This window comes from Nesoenas mayeri, assembly GCF_963082525.1.
Source record: "Nesoenas mayeri genome assembly, chromosome: 17".
Classification (NCBI taxonomy): Eukaryota; Metazoa; Chordata; class Aves; order Columbiformes; family Columbidae; genus Nesoenas; species Nesoenas mayeri.
Genome location: NC_137565.1, coordinates 12985771 through 13003967, shown reverse-complemented (window position 1 = coordinate 13003967; position 18197 = coordinate 12985771). Strand labels below are relative to the sequence as shown.

At 65.4% G+C, this 18197-nt stretch overlaps 3 protein-coding genes across 6 annotated transcripts; 1 reads left to right on the top strand and 2 right to left on the bottom strand.

Moving 5' to 3' along the window:
• Nucleotides 1-1730: 1730 nt before the first annotated feature.
• SLC35E4 (solute carrier family 35 member E4) lies at nucleotides 1731-4153 on the bottom strand (the record flags this gene model as incomplete). Its single annotated transcript, XM_080355066.1, has 2 exons — nucleotides 1731-2158; nucleotides 3541-4153. 2 exons carry the CDS (start codon nucleotides 4151-4153, stop codon nucleotides 1731-1733), a joined length of 1041 nt encoding a protein of 346 aa, XP_080211192.1.
• A 962-nt stretch (nucleotides 4154-5115) lies between these two features.
• Nucleotides 5116-8024, bottom strand: TCN2 (transcobalamin 2). 3 transcript variants are annotated; one of them, XM_080355588.1, is made up of 10 exons: nucleotides 7912-8024; nucleotides 7164-7353; nucleotides 6996-7067; nucleotides 6770-6927; nucleotides 6501-6662; nucleotides 6246-6421; nucleotides 5856-6030; nucleotides 5569-5761; nucleotides 5297-5418; nucleotides 5116-5203 (listed from the first exon to the last, which is right to left on the bottom strand). In XM_080355588.1, the coding sequence occupies exons 1-10, from the start codon at nucleotides 7985-7987 to the stop codon at nucleotides 5142-5144; spliced, it is 1386 nt and encodes a 461-aa protein (XP_080211714.1). In that variant the 5' UTR covers nucleotides 7988-8024; the 3' UTR covers nucleotides 5116-5141. The 3 variants fall into 3 exon arrangements, with proteins under 3 accessions (XP_080211714.1, XP_080211715.1, XP_080211716.1); XM_080355589.1 differs by having other exon boundaries at nucleotides 6770-6906; XM_080355590.1 differs by lacking the exon at nucleotides 5856-6030 and having other exon boundaries at nucleotides 6296-6421.
• A 1581-nt stretch (nucleotides 8025-9605) lies between these two features.
• Nucleotides 9606-17756, top strand: PES1 (pescadillo ribosomal biogenesis factor 1). Of its 2 annotated transcripts, XM_080355612.1 has the most exons (15): nucleotides 9606-9847; nucleotides 10144-10223; nucleotides 10624-10777; nucleotides 10875-10984; nucleotides 11856-12027; nucleotides 12272-12361; nucleotides 13728-13844; nucleotides 13967-14044; nucleotides 15014-15103; nucleotides 15288-15418; nucleotides 15523-15648; nucleotides 15782-15966; nucleotides 16063-16202; nucleotides 16497-16664; nucleotides 17117-17756. In XM_080355612.1, exons 1-15 carry the CDS (start codon nucleotides 9824-9826, stop codon nucleotides 17201-17203), a joined length of 1752 nt encoding a protein of 583 aa, XP_080211738.1. In that variant the 5' UTR covers nucleotides 9606-9823; the 3' UTR covers nucleotides 17204-17756. The 2 variants fall into 2 exon arrangements, with proteins under 2 accessions (XP_080211738.1, XP_080211739.1); XM_080355613.1 differs by lacking the exon at nucleotides 9606-9847 and having other exon boundaries at nucleotides 10643-10777.
• Nucleotides 17757-18197: the final 441 nt, after the last annotated feature.

The window sequence follows — 18197 nt, the reverse complement described above, 5'->3', positions numbered from 1 at the left end:
TCTGCTCCTGCCTGCTCAGCCACAGCCAGGTGGGACATGCGACCGGAGCTGGAGCCCTGGTGGCCGGCAGGACATGGTGGGGACGCCGACAGCATTGGCAGTGCCATCAGCAGCTCCATGGGATCAGGATGACACGGTGGGGTTGGGGACAGGAAAGGGGACACTCACCCACCCCATCCCTGGGCATCTCGTTTGGCCATGAGAACCATGTGTGTGCACAGCCCCGGGTTCACTCCAGCCAGCAGAGCTCAGTAGTGACACACACACGTGTACACACACGTGTGCACACACAGACACATGTACACACACATACGTGTACACACACACGGGTACACAAACATGTATGCGCATGCATACACACACACAGGTGCTGTTCTGTGTTTCCCCGGGCAGGACAGCACTCAGGCGCACGCATCTGTGCATCCACAGCCACGGCCCTGTGCGTGCCCAGCCTGCGTGTGCACACGGGGACACGCGTGGAGCTGGTGCACACAATGCATGCACACACGGGTCCCTGCGCACCCGCACAGAGCCTGTGTGCACAGCTGCCCCTGTCACCTGCACACACACCCCCTGCACACAGAGCCAGGCACACTCAGAGGTGCATTTGCACACGTGGAATCCGTGCAGACAACCACACACGAGGACACAGAGGCTCTGCACTGACACGCTTGTGCACGTATCTGCGCACAGCAGCACACCTGCCCACATGTGAGATCTGCTTGCACACACGGAGCCTGCACGCGCCAACACACACGTGCCCCACGCAAAGCTGTGGGCAGCGACCCACACACACACAGAGCCTGTGCACAGCAACACGTGTGCACAAGTGTTCTGCACGCACAGCCACACACAACCTGTGCACACCAGCACATGCACGCCCACGTGCACAAAGAGCTGTACACACAGACATGCTCACACGTACAGAGTCCACACCAATGCACACGTGCTCACATGTGTGAGACCTGCTTGCACACACAGAGCCTTCACGCACCAACACACTCGTGCCCCATGCACGCATCGCCACACACAGAGACCCACACACACTTGCAGAGCCTGTGCACACCCAGACATGCCCACACACATGCAGAGCCGTGCACACACCCACTGCACACCCAGAGCCATGCACGCAGACCCACTGCACCACGGTCTGTGCACCTCAACACACACGTGCACAGGGCTGTACACACCAGCACCTGCACACAGAGCTGTGCACACCAGCACACACACACACAGTGCCACACACATCAGAAGACACATGCACAGAAACACACGTATGCACTGAGCTTTGCACACAACACGTGGGTGCACAAAGAGCCTGTGCACATCAACACGTCCATGTGCACAGTGCCACGCGCACCAGCAGACACGTGCGCACAGAGCTGTGCAAACCAGCACACGTACACACATGTTCCCTGCACAGCGGCAAACGCATGGGCACACAGCCCTGCACACACCGGCACAGAACTGCGCACAGCAGCACGTGTGCACACCAGCACACATACGTACACAACGCCGTGCACGCCAGCACACCCACACGTGCAATACTGTGCACATATGTGCGCAAAGAGCCATGCACGCCTGCACACCTGTGTGCATAGCACCACGCACACCGGCACTCACGTGCACACCAGCCCTCCCGTGCACCGCAGAGCTGCGCACACCCGCACGCCCTGCGCGGTGCACACAGCAGAGCTCTGCTCACCCCCTGCCCGGTCCCCAGCAGGTCCCTACTCCGGCCGGGGGTGCCCCCGTCCCGGCCGCGCCGCCCAGCGCGCGGCGATGAGGTGCGGCTGGTGGTACATGAACATCCCGGCCAGTGTCAGGGCGATGCCCAAGTAGCCCAGCCCGCTCAGGTGGGTGCCGAAGAGCAGGCGAGACAGCAGCAGGTTGCCCACCACAGTGATGTTGCCCAGGACGTGGACGGTGAGGGCGGAGGTGAGGGACAGGATGCAGAAGGTGGCCAGGTTGTAGAGCACGGAGGCCAGGCAGCTGAGCAGGACGCAGGCCCAGAGCGTCCCGTCGTAGCGCAGGACGCCCTCCCAGGAGGGGCCCAGCTCCAGCACCACGGCCGCCCCGAAGAGCAGGCAGAAGCTGGGCAGGGACGTCAGGCAGAGCAGGCGGCGCGCGTCCAATCGGTCCTCCTGCAGCAGCAGACCTGGGGGGACAGGGACAGTCAGCGGGACACCCGCAGTGTCCCAGCAGGGACAGCCACCGACACAGCCCCGCGCGTTGCCCAAGTGCTTCAGAAAACTGAAATGTCACCAAGAAGCGGTCAATGGTGGGGGACAGCCCCTTGCATGGGGCTGGGGGTGCCCTGCTTCGTGGGGACACCCCAGTTCGGGGACACCCCCGTTTGGGGGTCCAGGGCAACACAGGGCAGGGTTGGATGGGGCAGTTTCCCCACCCCATTTTGGAGCACTCATGCCTTCCACCCCTCCCCACATCCTCTTTTTTGTGGCTGATTTTGCAGCCAACAGCAAAACTTCAGGGTATGTGGCCTGTCCCCTCTGTGTCCCCGTGTCCCCTCCAAGTCATTTGGGGACAGCGGGCAGAGCCGGGCTGGCTGCCACGCACCGGCGTGCACGTGCCGTGTCCCGGGCAGATGGAGCAGCCCCCTGGGACCACTCTCCATGTCCCACGGGTGACAAGGGGACCAGGGTGGGTGCTGGGTGTCCCTCGGATGGCCACAGTCCCCTGGTACAGCCAGAGGAAATATTCCCTCCCCAGCTGAAAAACAACCCGCTGGCTCCTCTCCGCCGCCTGCCAAGGACATCATGGCCCAGGCTGCTGGAGTCCCCAGGCATGGGGACAATGGCACTCGGCACGGGGACTCGCAGGGGACCCAGCCACCCACAGCACTGGGGGAGGGAGCCCATAGGGTGGGGATGGGGCAGCCTGGGTGTCCCCTACATCACCCCCCTATGGGGTCCCCCATGTCACCCCCCTATGACATGGAACAGCATCACTGGGAGCCAGCGGTGCCCATGGGCCACCAAAGGGACACCAAGGCATTTGCCCATCACTAATAAAACTGGGTCACCTCAGGGCAAGGACCATGGCACAGAACCAAGGGGGGGCACCTGGGTGGGTGAGGGTGATCCTGGGGTGGCACCAGGGACAGGCTGGGGAGGGGTGGCACTGGGGTGGCACTGGGATCACACTAGAGGGCAGAGGGTGTTGCTGAGGCTGAGGTGACACTTGGGGTGACTCGAGAGCCAAGATTGGCAGAGAGCGATACCAGGGCCAGGGTGGCAATGGGGTGGCTTTAGAATTGGGGTGGCACTGGAGCTAAAGAGGCACTGAGGTGACACCATGGCCAAGGGGGCAGCAGGTGGCTCTGGGACTGGGATGGGACAGGGGGTGGCACTGGGGCGCAGGGTGCCATGAGGGCTGGGGTGGCAATGAAGCTGCACCGGTGCCAGGATGGGCAGTGGGTGGCACCAGCACCAGGGTGGCACCGGGGCGGCACCGGCAGCCCCATGCATGCCAGGGGAGGGAGGGCGGCGTGCAGGACAGGGACAAGCAGGTGGCACTTACTCTGCTGCAGGGACTTGAGGGAGCGGAGCACGGTGGCGGCCAGGAGGAAGGCGCAGCCGGGCTGGTGGAAGCGCAGCCCGCCGGCGATGCTGCAGGCGGCCCCGGCGCACACGGGCCCCATGGCCGCGTACTGCAGCGGGTGGTGCCGCCGGCCGCCCAGCAGCCCCGACAGCAGCAGCGTGACCAGCGGCGTGGTGGTGGCCACCGCCTGCGCCACGTCCAGCTGCACGTAGCTCAGGCCCAGGTTGCCCAGGCCCACGCTGGTGCAGAAGGTGAGGCTCAGCAGGTAGATCCTGGCGCGGGGCCGGGGGGCCGGTGGGGCCGGTCCCCGCGCCCAGCCCAGCGGGTACCCCACGGCCACCCCCGACAGCATGTGCAGCGCCGACAGCAGCAGCGGGTAGCGGAAGCCGTGGGTGGCGAAGATCCATTTGTTGAGGCCGGCCATGGTGCTGCCGGTGCCCAGCCAGGCCAGGACCGTGAGGGTCAGGGGCAGCGACGGCCCCGGGGGCGGCCGAGCGCCCTCCGCCTGCCCCGGGTCGGGCTTCCAGGGCCGGAGGGTCCCCCCGCCGGCCGCCATCGCCGCTTCATGGCCCCGCCGGGCCCGCGGGCACATGGGCACCGGCTCCGCTCCCCCGCGCCGCCCCCCGCCGCTCTGACCCGTCCTCCCGCGCCGGCCGGCAGCCCCGGGACCCGGCGGCGGGTCCGCAGCTCCTGCCGGCGTCTCCCGCTGCGGGGCGGGGTCGGGGGCTCAGCCGCGGTGCCAAGTGCGAGGGCGGCGGCGACCGGGAGCGAGCGGAAAGTTTGGCGATGGCGGGAGCGGAGCGGGGCGGGGGAGGCTCCTCCCCGCGGGGCCGCCGCGTCACGGCCCCGCCGCGGGGTGCGGGGGGTCTGGAGGGGTCCGGGGCAGCGCGGCCGGCGACGCCCCCGCCGCAGCGGGCGCTGCTGGGAGCCGTGCCCGTGGATCCCGCCGCAGCGGCTCCGCCGGCAGCCGGAGCGGCCTCCATGGCGACAGCGGGGATGCGTCAGAGCCCCGCCTGAGTCACGGCGGGCACGGCGGCCGCCATCGCTCCCACCGCACCGGGACCACCGCCCGCCCCGTGTCGGCCCCGGCCCCGAACCAGCGGCCCCGCCTCCCGCCCCGCTCCTGCCCGGGGCGTTCCCCGGCGCTGGGTTGAATCCCAGGGCGGGGACACGCAGGTTGGGGACACACTCGGGGGTCCCCTCGGGCTGCGCGTGGCACTGGGGCCACCACGGTCCCCGAGCTCAGTGGGGAGGGGTGGGTACCCTCGAGGGTTTGAGGAGGGGGTGGCCCCGGCCGGCAGGTGCCAGGGGCGAGCTCCGCCTCCCCAAAACCGGCTGCTTTGGACACTCCAAAAGCGGCTGCTCCCCGAGTGGGGCGGGGACGGGAGGAGCTGCCGGTCTGGGTGCTCCCGTCCCACCGTGTCCCCGCCGCTCCTCCCTGGGCAGGTTTGGGGTGCCGGCGTGGGGACGCAGGGGAAGGACGAAGCAGAAGGCGGCAGGTCTGGTGCCCAGGGCACGGGGTTCATTACCATCACCCCTATTTCATTGACATCGCCCCCATTTCATGCCCATCACCCCCTCTACCACTGGCTCAGGCGCAGGATCAGGGTCTCCCCATCGTGGGGTCTGTAGTCAGCGACACCTGCGAATAGAGGGACAGCGGCCCTGGCTGCGAGAGCAGCTGTGGGGCTGCCCAGGACCCCCGGCCCCCCTGGGCCCCCCACCTGTCACTCACCCATCTGCAGGCTGGTGCTGGGTGCGGTGAGGAGCTGCCAGTAGCTCCGCTCGTGCCGCCGGGACCCCAGCCCCAGCACCCGGCTCAGGAAGGGGCCCTGGGGGGTGTCCTGGGTGTCAAACCTGTGAGTGACAGGGGGTCCGTGAGGGTCTGGCCCAGGGAGCCAGGCGGGGGGGACTGGGTGAGCCCATGGCACAGGTGCAGGGCACATGGCCAGCCCGGCTGTGACACCCAGGGAACCCGGAGGGTACCCCCACCCTGGGATCACATACGTGAAGCTGTGGGGTCCCTGCGCAGCGGCCGCCTTGAGCACGTCCAGGAGGGAGGCGCCGGCTGGTGCGGGCACCGGTTGGTCATAGAGCCGGCCCTGGGGACACCGCGGCTCAGGACACTCCACCACCAGCCGCACTGTCATGTTCCCTGGCACCTCAGGCAAAGGCTCAAGGACAGCAGGCGTCAGCGTGTCTGCAAGTAGAAAACCACCATGGCACTGATGGAGACCAAGTTACCAGCGTGGTGGCATCTGTGCCAACCCCATCCTGGCTCCCCCGGCTCCTACTCGGCTCCTCGTGGCAGTGCATGGTGGCAATGTCCAGGTAGGAGCGGCCATGCAGCGCCGGCAGCACCTGGGCCATGGTTGCGGCGGTGCTGAAGGTGTCCAGGTTCTCCAGCAGCGCGGCCATGGCCCGGCCGTACGCCACCTGCGCCCGGCACGTGTTGGTGGAGATGAAGACCTGGGAGCGGGAGGGAGGAAGGCGGTGGGACAGCAGCCGCAGCTGGGTCACGGCCCTGGGCCATGTCTGCACCCAAACCTGCACCCGTGCTCACTTTGGCACCCACCGTGAACCTGCACCCTGAGCCCACACCCCGTCCTGCACACGTCCCCCCACACCCATGTCCCAAACCCCCACCAGATCCTGCACCCGCGGGCCCCTGTGCTGACACCCACCTGCATGGCCCACGGGGTGCTGTAGACGTTGCCGAAGAAGCCGTCCTCACCCTGCGCCTCCACCATCCTCCTCCTCACCCCGCGCGTGGCCGCTCGCAGCTGGGCCACCAGCCCAGGCCCCACCAGCCGCTCCCGCTCCATGCAGGTGAAGGCCAGTGCTGCCACCGCCTCCGTGTCTGGGGGGATGCCGTGTCACACCGGTGCCACGTGCCCACCTTGGGTGCCACCGCACCGCCTGGCCCCACGGTCCCTTACCCGTGGCGCTGCCTCCATCATGCCTGAACCGGCCATGGTGCTCGGCCGCCAGCAGCCGGCGGATCACCTCCTCGCGCACCCGCTTGCGGTGGACGCACAGCGCCAGCACGCCCAGGCTGTACTGGTAGTAACTGGTCAGGGGCTGGCCGTGATGCCGGGAGCCTGGGGACAAGGTGTCAGGTCACCGGGGCGAGCTGGTGGCCCCACGGCTGGATGTGCCAGCACACAGGTGGGTGGTGGCCGCGGTCACCCCGTGGGGCTGCTCTCACCTGCCCAGTCCTCCTCCAGGTAGTACTTCAGCCACGTCACCAGTGAGCGCTGGGGACCGGGGTCTGGCGGGGGACAGGCGGCCCGCAGCCCCAGCAGGTACAGCGCCAGCCGCCCCGTCTCCGGCCCCTCGGCGCCCCTGCAAGACACCGCGGCAGCTCTGGATGGCAGCTGGAGCCCCCGCACCACACCGGGGGCTGTCACTGTGCCCGGGGGACACACACGTACGTGCTGTTCTCGGTGGCCGCAGCGTCCTGCTGGTGGTGGTGGCCATGGGGCCGGACAGCTGCCTGCAGGCTCCTGCGGGGACCCGGTGTCAGCGGCCTGGCAGCGTGGGGGACAGGGGACATCCCCCACCGGCACACGCGGGGACCTGGTGTCCCGCCCGGGACCTACCGGCCATAGCGGTGCTGGAAGGCGTCCCCCAGGCGCGCCAGGTACCGCTCCTCCCCGCGCAGGTCGTGGTCGCCGGCCAGGCGCAGCGCCAGGTAGACACTGGGGTCGGGGTCCCGCGCTGGGTCCCCCGCCAGCCCCAGCAGCCGGGAGCTCAGGGCCCGAACTGCCGCCTGCGCCTCCTCTGGGGCTCCTACAGCCCCCAGCCCCGGGGAGCGGAGAGTGAGGGGGGCAGAAAGGGCCGAGCCCACCCCAAGGACCGGCCCCGCAGCACCTGCGGCTCCCGCACCCCTGGAGGCCCAGCACCCACCCCTGATGCACACCCTCTGCATTCCCACCTCAGGTCCCAAAACCTCAAGTCTCTCCGCAAAAAAATGAGGAAAAAACAAAATAAAGAGACGTGACATGAAGTAGGAACATGAAGAACCCAATGCCTGGGCACCATCCCACTGCACCGAGGGGCTGTCAGGGTGCCAGGTGACACCCCTGTCCCCAGGAGACCCCCAGGGACCGGTGTCATGGGGCAGCTGTGGGCACAGGAATAATGTTTAAGCCCAGTGGGCACTGGGGAGAGCTCAGCCTTGGAAAACTCATCACCGGGGGGTACATGAGGCAAAGCCCTCGCTGGGGCTGGAGCAGGGGGTGGTGCCCGTCCCCACCAGCCCCGCTCCCCGGGGACCCGCTGTGGGCACCGTCCCCTGTGCACAAGACCCCGGTGGGACGTGGGGTGCGGGGCTGTGTCCGTACTCACCGCAGGGCCAGGCCGGCGGCACCGCAGCCTGCAGCAGCAGCAGCAGCCACATGCCGCAGCGGGCAGCGGCTGCCATGGCACAGCTCGGCACGGCAGGCAGCCCGGCACAAACACAGCCCGGCCGGACGGTGCCGGTGACAGGAAGGTGTCACAAGGGGCCGTTTCCGCACACAGGGGCTAAGTCAGCAGAAACAGAGAAGAACTTTGGCAGAGGCGAAGCGGAGGGGAGCGGGGCTGAGATAAGGTGCTGACAGCCGCTCTTCCCTCCTGGCACAAACCCACCGGCACTCGGTGTCCCTGCCCTGCGCCCCACGGCTGGGGCACCCAGACCCAAACAGCCCATGTTCAGGTCAAACTCACCGGTCAGTGAGCCAAAAAAACAAAGATGAAACCCTGTGCCCTCCACCCCCTCAGCCTTTGAAAGCAACAACAACCGCCTGTCTGGAATGGGAGTTTTACTGAGAAGGGAAACGAGGATTAATCAGCCCAGCTCAGCAGACCAGGGTGGGTACGGGGGTGCTGGATCCCAGGAGGTCAGTCCTGTGGTGGGGGGTCCCCAGGCACTGCTGGGGGACACGTGGGCTCAGGAGAGGGTGACAAGCCCCTTCCTACCCGCTCAGAGCCCCTACAGCTGCCACACCGCTGGGGCACAGCAGGACCCTCACCGGCACAGCTCAGCCAGGCAGGGAGGTGACCTGTCCCCTCCTGTCACCGCCAGTGCAGCCACTGTCCCGAGAGCGCAGGGGACGGATGGGGACCAACCGGGGACCCCTCGGGTGTGTGAAGCACCAGGGAGGGCAGTGCACGGAGAAAGGGCTGGACGTGGGGCTGCGGTGCGGAGGAGCCAGGATAGAATCACACACAGAATCCCAGAATGTCAGGGGTTGAAGGGCCCTGGAAAGCTCATCCAGTGCAATCCCCCCATGGAGCAGGAACACCCAGATGAGGTTACACAGGAAGGTGTCCAGGCGGGTTGGAATGTCTGCACAGAAGGAGACTCCACAACCTCCCTGGGCAGCCTGGGCCAGGCTCTGCCACCCTCACCCCCAACAAGTTTCTTCTCATGTTTAAGTGGAACCTCCCGTGTTCCAGTTTGCACCCATTGCCCCTTGTCCTGTCCCTGGTTGTCACCAGCAGAGCCTGGCTCCATCCTCCTGACACTGCCCCTTTCCATATTGATCCCCAGGAATGAGTCCCCCCTCAGTGTCCTCTTGTCCAGCTCCAGAGCCCCAGCTCCCTCAGCCTTTCCTCACACGGGAGATGCTCCACTCCCTGCAGCATCTTGGTGGCTGCGCTGGACTCTCTGCAGCAGTTCCCTGTCCTGCTGGAACTGAGGGGCCACAGCTGGACACAAGATTCCAGGTGTGGTCTCCCCAGGGCAGAGCAGAGGGGCAGGAGAACCTCTCTGACCTACTGACCAGACCGGGCCCCAGAGCCACCCGCACCCGCCCCGCAGCCCCGGGCGGCAACCAGGGCCCTGCGACCACGGGTTCGGGTCCCAGGGGTGGCCTCCAGCTGAAGGGACACGGAAGCCCCAGGGCCTGCGCAGCGCCGTCCCGCAGCCACCGCTCCCGGGCTGCCCCGCCTGCGGGCGCCGCGCCGCCACCGCCCCGCTGCATCCCGACATGCCCGGCGCTGCCCCGCTATATCCCAGGGTGCACCGCGTCGCAGGGCCCCCTCTGCCAGCACGCGCGGGCTGCCCGTGTCGCGCCTGACGGAGTTCGGCCCCGCTGCCTGCCCGCACTGTCCCCGCCACCCGCAGTGTCCCCGCCACCCGCACTGCCCGCTCTGTCCCCTTCGCCGCCAAGGCGCGGGAGGGCTCCGGCGGGTGCGTGTCGCGGCGCCGGACGCAGGCGGGGCGGGGCCAGGCCGGGGCCTGTGGAGCGCCGGGAGCACGCGGAGCGGCGGAGCCATGGGCGGGCTGGAGAAGAAGAAGGTACCGCGGAAACGGAGCGGCCCGGCCCGCGCCTTCCCCCTCCTTCCCCCTCCTTCCCCCGCTGGCGGCCGCGCTCACAGCCCCGGTGCCCCCCGGGCCGTGCCCCCGTTCCCCGCGCCCGCCCGTGTCCTGCACGCCCCCCCGCCGGTAGCGCGGCCCGCCCGGGTCGTGCCCCACGGCCCCGGTGCCGCTGCCCGCTGGTCCCGCTCACTCCCGCCGGTTCCCGTTCCCCCTCCCCCCGGTGGCTCCGCTGCTGCCCCTCTCGTGCCGACCCCCCAATCCCCCTCTCTCCGCAGTACGAGCGCGGATCCGCCACCAACTACATCACCCGCAACCGGGCGCGGAAGAAGCTGCAGCTGAGCCTGCCCGACTTCAGGTGCGCCCGGGACCCCGAGACCCCTGGGGCCCCGCCCGGGCCCCGCACCCCGGATCCCGCCTGGCACACAGGGGGTCGGGCCCAGGGAGTGGCCCTTTCTGTAGGAAACGGGTGGTGTGTCCCTGGGTTGGAGGCAGCCGAGGTTTGGGGTGTCCCCCCGCCAGAAACACCCCGGGACAGAGGGACAGGCCCTAGGACAGAGCCCAGGATGGAGAAACCGAGCCCGGGATGGAGGGACAGACCCCCAGATGCAGGGACAGACCCTGTGATGGAGAGATAGACAGAGGGGCAGACCCAGGGACTGAGAGACAGACCCCAGACAGACACACTGGATGGAGGGACAGACCCCGGGACGGAGGGACAGACCCCGGGACGTTCCACCCTCTGTCTCACCCCCCAGGCGTCTCTGCATCCTGAAGGGGATTTACCCCCATGAGCCCAAGCACAAGAAGAAGGTGAACAAAGGCTCCACCGCACCCAGGACCTTCTACCTCCTCAAGGACATCAAATTCCTCCTGCACGAGCCCATCGTCAACAAATTCCGGGAGTATAAGGTGACCAGCCCACCCGGGACCCCCGGGGCGCTGCCCAAGGGGCTGCTCGGAGCTCATCCGCCCTCATGGAGCCCCTGTCCTCCCCCTGTCCCCCCAGGTGTTTGTGCGGAAGCTGCGCAAGGCGTATGGGAAGAGCGAGTGGAGCACGGTTGACCGGCTGAAGGACAACAAACCCAGCTACAAGCTCGACCACATCGTGAAGGAGAGGTGAGCTGGCTGCTTTGGGGGAGCTCTCCCTGCACCCCCGGCCTGCGGAGCCTTCACCGTGTCCGTCCCTCTTCAGGAATCCACCTCCTGTGTGTGTTCTGGGTGTTTTGATGGAAGTGGGTGTTTCTGGGCTGGAGGAGAAGTGTGAGCGAGCAGGGAGTGCCCGGCTGTCCCAGGTGGCTCTGGGATCCACAGGAAGGCGCTGGGCGCTCTGCTCCTTCCCCTCCTCCTCGCCCTGAGCGGTGTTTTCCTTGGCGCGCCGCTGGAGGGTGGATCGTGCCAAAGGAGTTAGTGAATTTGGTGGCAGTGAGAGAAGGGAGGGAACTGGGTCCTGTCCCAGCAGCACCTGGACCTCGCTGTGCCAGTGTGGAGAGTGAAGTGGCGCTGAGAGACCGATGCTGCCACAACAAGCTCTGTGGTTTGGGCACCTGGCAGCTGCCCGATCTGCGGGTTTGTGCCTTCTTCCTCCAGCCACAGCATTTCGAGTCCTTTGGCTTCTGTGGGGCCTCATCCACCTGGCCCAGGAGTGCCCGGTGCCCCTGGATCCGGCCACATGCACTTGTCCCCAAGCCCTGTGGGGCAGCAGCGGTTCCAGGCTGGGACTGTGGGTGCCCTAAAACCCATGTGCACCCACCTTGCACTCAGGGGTGCTGCCGGCCCTCACCGGGGGTTCCTGAACCCCAGGAACTGTGTGGCTGCGGCTCCTCAGCGCCCGAGGGGACACCCTGTCCCTGTGCATCACCAGCACTGGGGGGACCTGAGGAGACGGGTGCCCCACGGTGCCCGATTCTTTCTCATGTGAGGCTTCCCGCAGCCCCAGCGGCTTTCGGAGGCCACTGGGGCTCATGCAATCCCCCTTCTGGCCGGACAGGTACCCGACGTTCGTGGACGCGCTGCGGGACCTGGACGATGCCCTGTCCATGTGCTTCCTCTTCTCCACCTTCCCGCGCACGGGCAAGTGCCACGTCCAGACCATCCAGCTCTGCCGGCGCCTGGCCGTGGAGTTCATGAACTATGTCATCGCCTCCCGCTCCCTGCGCAAGGTGGGCGCTGCGGGAGGGGTGGGGACATGGACAAACCCTCCCTGCCCTGGGGGGACCGTGGGCGCAGGGGAGTTGTGCCCTGGGGGGGCAGCAGGCTGGCTGTGCTGGCAGCTTTAGGCGGGGAACAGGTTCTGCAGTGACACTGCCCTGAGGAGCCCGCTGACGAGGGAAGGGTTAACGAGGACAGGGACGAGGGAGCCCCCGTGGCCTCCCTGCCCCTGAGCCCTGCACTGTTCCCTGCCAGGTTTTCCTCTCCATCAAGGGCATCTACTACCAGGCCGAGGTGCTGGGCCAGCCTGTCACCTGGATCACCCCGTACACCTTCGCCCACGACGTGAGTATCTGAGCTGAGTGCAGCAGGATCTGTGCAGGACCCTTTCTGCTCCTGTCCCGGTTACCAGAAAGGGCTGAGGGACCGTCCGGTGTCCCTGGTGCTGCAGAGGCAGCTGGGGCCATGCCACCCTGTGTGGGGACAGGTGGCACGGCTGGGGAGGTGTGCGGGGACACAGCCCTCTCGGGGATGGCTGTACCCGTGTCGCCTGTACCTGGCAGTACCAGTCTCCCCGGTTCCTCATTTCCTCTTATCAGTTATTAAAATGTGCCTTAATCAGCAATTAAAGATTAACTTGAAGGAATGAGGCTGGTGGCACAGAAGGAGATGAGCTGGACCCGCGTGCTCTGCCAGGGAGGTTCTGCTTGTGGTGCAGGGTGAGGGGAGGGCTGTGACTGTCCCCGCACCAGGACAGCTGCATCCTGCACTGCACCTTGCTGAGGTTCTTGGTGCGCAGAAGCTGTGCTCTCGTTTCACTCCGGGATTTTCCAGGGTGCTTGGGTTGAGGCTTTCCAGCCACGTGGCCTTTGGCACATCCCGTGCTGGGGCTCAGCCCCGCTGTTGAGAGAAGGGAACAGAGCTGGTTAGGGGCTGGAGCACAAGTGTGATGGAGCGGCTGAGGGACCTGGGGGGTTCAGCTGGAGAACAGGAGCTGAGGGGAGACCTTCTGATCTCTGAACTGCCTGAAAGGAGCTTGGAGCCAGGGGGGTCGGGCTCTGCTCCCCAGGAACAAGCGCCAGGAGCAGAGGAAACGGCCTCAAGTTGCGCCAGGGGAGGCTGAGGTTGGATGTGGGAACAATTCCTTCCCCAAAGGGCTGTGGGGCATTGGAACAGGCTGCCCAGGGCAGTGCTGGAGTCACCATCCCTGGAGGGTTGGACAGACGGACATGAGGTTCTCAGGACATGGGGCAGGGACAGGGCTGGGTTGTGGTTGGACTCGATGATCTTGAGGGGATTTTCCAACCATAATGATTCTGTGATCTATGATCTCCTCAGCCAGCCCCATCCTTCCCAGCAGCGGCTCCTCGCTCCATGAGTCCTGGCTGTTGTGGGGCTGTTGACCCCTGCCGGGTGTCAACTCCTTGTTCTGCTCTGCCCTGGCCTCATCTCACCTGCCAGAGCAGAGTCCCCAGCCCAAGCCGCCAAGGTCCCCAGCCCTGGTGGGATGAGCTGCTCCATCTCTGAGCAGGTCCCTTCCCAGCAGGGGTGACGGGGCCCACACTGCATGGCAGCCTGGAGATCAAACCCTGCCAGGGTCTGGCCATGGATCTCCAGACCGCGCTGTGAAGGGAACAGGATCCTATTCCCTGTCCCTGCCGAGGGCTCTGATCCTTCCTCCTCCCACCTCACCCTTCCCCTGTCCCCGCAGCACCCCACGGATGTGGATTACCGGGTGATGGCCACCTTCACAGAGTTCTACACCACCCTGCTGGGCTTCGTGAACTTTCGCCTCTACCAGTCCCTCAACCTGGTCTATCCCCCCAAGGTGAGGCCACCACCCGCCCTTGGGAGGCAGCGCGCTGGCCAGAGCCTGGTGGGACCCCCGGGGGGGGTGGTGGCAGGTGGGATGTTTGGGAGCTGCCTCCCCATGTTGCTGTTTCTCCCCAGATCGATGGCCAGACTGACACTGAGCTGAAGCCTGCGGAGGGCACAGAATACGCTATGGATTCCGAGAGCTACCTGGAGGTGAGGGACACTGCTGTCACTCTGGCAGGGCCCTGTGTGCCCTCGGTGTCACAGAATCACAGAATGGTTAGGGGTTGAAGGGACCTCTGGAGATCATATAGTCCAACCCACCTGCTCACGCAGGGTCACAGAGCAGATCACACAGGTGGGTCCAGGAGGTTTGAATGTCTCAGAGCAGGAGACTCCACACTCGCTCTGGGCAGCCTGGGCCAGGCTCTGGCACCTCCCAGCAAACAAGTTTCTGCTCATGTGCACATGGAGCCTCCTGTGTTTCAGCCTGTGCCCGTTGCCCCTCACCCTGGCGTTGGGCACCATGAACAGAGTCTGGTCCATCCTCTGACACCCACCCTGAGTTATTGATCCATTGATCAGATCCCTCTCAGCTTCTCTTCTCCAGCTCAGCAGCCCCAGCTCTCTCAGTGTCTCCTCATCACAAAGATGCTCCAGACCCCTCAGCATCTTTGTGTCCCTGCGCTGGACTCTCTCCAGTAATTGTTTGTCTTTAAACTGGGGAGCCCAGAACTGTACCCAGTACAGCAGATGTGGCCTCCCCAGGGCAGAGCAGAGTGGGAGGAACCTCCCTCGACCTGCTGGTCACACTCTTCCTCACACATCCCAGGTTTGGCCCAGGTTTCTTGGCCACAAGGGCGTGACCGCAGTGTCTGTGTCTTGGCCACAGACTGTCCTGGGCCTGGTGGGTGAGGAGCAGAGCCTGGTCCCTGCATGGGGGCAGGTCCCAAACTCCTTGTCCCCAAATGCTGGCCAAGGGCAGAGCTGTGCTTGTCCTCGGTGGCCACTGGCCTGCCCTGTCACAGCGAGGGACCTTCCAGAGCCCCAGAGCTGGGGAGCCTGAACATCTGTCTGGTCCCTTGCTCTGAGAAATCGCCTCCTCCTTCCACCATGGGGCTGCCCCTGTTCAGTCCCCAAAGCCCTGGCTGGGTGTGACGCCTTCTCACTCTCCCACTGTAGAAGCTGTCGGCTCTGAGCGCCAGCCTGACCCGGGTGCTGGCACCGGCCCACGAGGACGAGGTGGAGATGGACGAGTTCCCGGTGGAGGGGGTAAGAACCTGCTGGGGGCTCAGCCCTGGCTTTGGGTGGTCCTGTGTGTGGCATCTTGTGGCCAGGCAAAGGCTGGGAGGGACTGGGGTGGTGCTGGGAGAGACTGGCAGGAGGATGGGGACAGCACCTCCTTGCAGAGAGGGACTCGGCGGGGGCTGCTCGCTGAATGCTTTGCCCTGAGCAGGAGACGGCGGAGCAGATGGACGCGAGGAAGCAGGAGCAGGAGGCCCTGGAGAAGCACAAGAAGCTGTTTGAGGGGCTGCGCTTCTTCCTCAACAGGGAGGTGCCTCGAGAGCCGCTGGCCTTCGTCATCCGGTGCGTGGTGGCCAGGCTGTCCCTCGCAGCCCTTCCGGCTGATCTGCCTGATGTCCCTGGGGGTCCCTCCTGTTTGTCTGACTCCTTGGTGGGTTTTCCTCCAGGTGCTTTGGTGGCCAGGTCTCCTGGGACAAGTCCCTCTGCATCGGTGCCACCTATGACGTGACCGACCGCTCCATCACCCACCACATCGTCGACCGGCCCCGGGTGGAGCCGCAGGTTGTGGGCAGGTGGGTGAGGCAGGTGGCCTGTCCCCAGCATGGCCACCTGGGCTAGCAAGTGTCACTGGCTGTCCCATGCCTGCTCTTCTCCCTCACAACCCCCAGGCTCCAGGGCCTGACCTCGTGTCCCGCTGCCCCGCAGGTATTACCTGCAGCCGCAGTGGGTTTTCGACTCCGTCAATGCCAAGCTGTGTCTCCCCGTGGCCGATTATTTCCCGGGCGTGCTGCTGCCCCCGCACCTCTCGCCCTTCGTGACGGAGCAGGAAGGAGACTACGTCCCTCCCGAGAAGCTGAAGCTGCTGGCCATGCAGCGGGGCGAGAACCCAGGTGTGCGGGGCCGCAGGGGCTGAGCTGGGGGGCAGCGCTGAACCCGCTGTGGGGCCAGTGACTGCGCTGCTGTGGGTAACGGTGGCCTCTCTGTAGATGATGAGAGTGAGGAGGAGGAGGATGAAGAGGAGGAAGAGGAAGATGACGATAAAGAGGAGGAGGAAGAAGATGAATCTGAAAAGGAAGAGGAGATGAAATTAAAGAAGATGGAAGAGCAGAAGGCTCAGAGTAACAAGGTGGGGTCCCCGGCAGCGGGGTGGGAGCCGCAGGAGGCGGCGGCTCTGGGGTTGCTGTGGGTTGTCCCAGCTGAGTCCCTGTTCTGGGAGCGCAGTGGCTGTGCTGCTCCTGCGACAGCCACCGCGCTGCTGGGTCCTGGGCCCACGTTCAAGAGCTGCAGCTCCTGTTCACACCAGCTCCGGAGGCTGCTGCAGCTTTTCTGTGGTCCCACTGAATGGCATGGACATGTTTGTCCCTGGGGAAGGGCGGGTGAGCTCCTAGTGTCCGGGATCCTGAGCTCTGGCTCCCCACAGGCGCTTTCTGTGAAGGTGACGGCCGGCAAGGTGCGGCTGGAGGACAAGCAGCGCCTGGAGCAGGAGCAGCAAAGCGAGGAGAAGCGTCTGGCCATCATGATGATGAAGAAAAGGGAGAAATACCTCTACAAGAAGATCATGTTTGGCAAGAAGCGCAAAGTCCGAGAGGTAGGAGCATTGGGCTGCTCTGGCTGAGGGCCCTTGCCTGGATGCTGGTGCTCACTTTTCCCAAAGTGGCCAAGTCTGTACCCGTCTCAGGGGAGATGGAGCAGCCTCTGCCTCCAATAGACTCTGCCAGTGCTGGGCTACCCCTTCAGCTGCTCCGCGTGCCTGGCGAGGGCATGGAGCAGTGGTGGGCGGTGTGAGGCTCCACAAGTCCCTTCCCCGGCGTCCCCAGGCTGCGTTCGCTCTGCCCAGGCAGAGCGAGCCTCGTGCTCCCTTGGGGCCGTAGCTTGTGCTCAGCAAGTGAAGCTGCCACCCTCTCTGTGCCCCACACCTGGTGCTGGCAGCCGATGGGTCCGTCTCCCCCCATAAAGCCGGAGGGTTTGGTGGGGCTGGGGCAGAGCACCCTGGGTGTGTGCAGCCTGGTCTGACCGCGGGTCTCGGGGGTTTGTCCACAGGCGAACAAACTTGCCGCAAAGAGGAAAGCCCACGACACTGCTGTCAAAGAGGAGAAAAAGAAAAGCAAGAAGGCGCGACGAGCATGATGGGGTGCGAGGGTCCCCGTGGGGGCTGTGTGCGCCCTCCAGACACCATTAGCTTTGGGTGAAAAGCCCTCAGCTGTGCTCTTGGGACAGACATGCTACATTTAAACATTTCCCATCTGTAAATACACCTCCCGCTGTGCCTTTCCTGGGGCTCCCTCGCCTCCCCTCCGCCGGTGTCGCTGCCCGTCCTGGGCCGGGCTGCGGGATTGGTGTCACCAGGACTGTCCTCACGCTGGAGCCACGTCTGCTTCCCGACCTGCGGGGGTGGTGAGGAAGGAGGGCACGGAGAGCTCGGGGCTCTTGCAGGTCCCTCCGGGGCTGTTCCTTTTGAATTTGCACAGCCTTGGGCAAAGGAGCTCCCCGCGGGCTGCCCAGCGGGGTGTTAGAGTGTCTTGGAGGCTCGGCACAAAGAGCGGGGTTTTGCCCCAGCCTCGGTGGAGAGAAGTCCGTGGCAGAGGGAGCCCATCCTCTGCCCAGTTCTGTCCTCCCACAGCCATGTGACAGGCTGTGCTTGTCTTGTATTGTTATTTTTAATTAAAGAAGGTGACGCTTCCCTGCGGTGTGTGTTTGTTCCCTCCTGGCCCTGGCTCTGCCCAGTGCTGGGCACAGCAGCAGAGGTGCCAGTCGCTACATCTGGGACGAGTGCAGGGCTGGAAGTGCCTCCTCATCCCTTGCTGGGGGAGAAGGTGCAGCTGTTGGAGGTGGAGCAGCGGGGCCAGAGCCTGGTCCCTGCACCTGGTGCACAACCCATGGGTACCGTGGCTGTTACCTTGTTCCTTGTCACCCTCCGCCAGTCCTTGTTCCCAGTGCCGAGTTTGGGTTTGCTCCATCCTGGCTGGGGGCAGAGACCCAACTCTGAGCACGTTTTATTCAACCAAGGGAAGTGCAACATATATTTTTTATAAATATATGTAAAGGGGGAGTGTCAGGAGGATGGAGCCAGGCTCTTCTGGTGACAACCAGGGACAGGACAAGGGGCAATGGATACAAACTG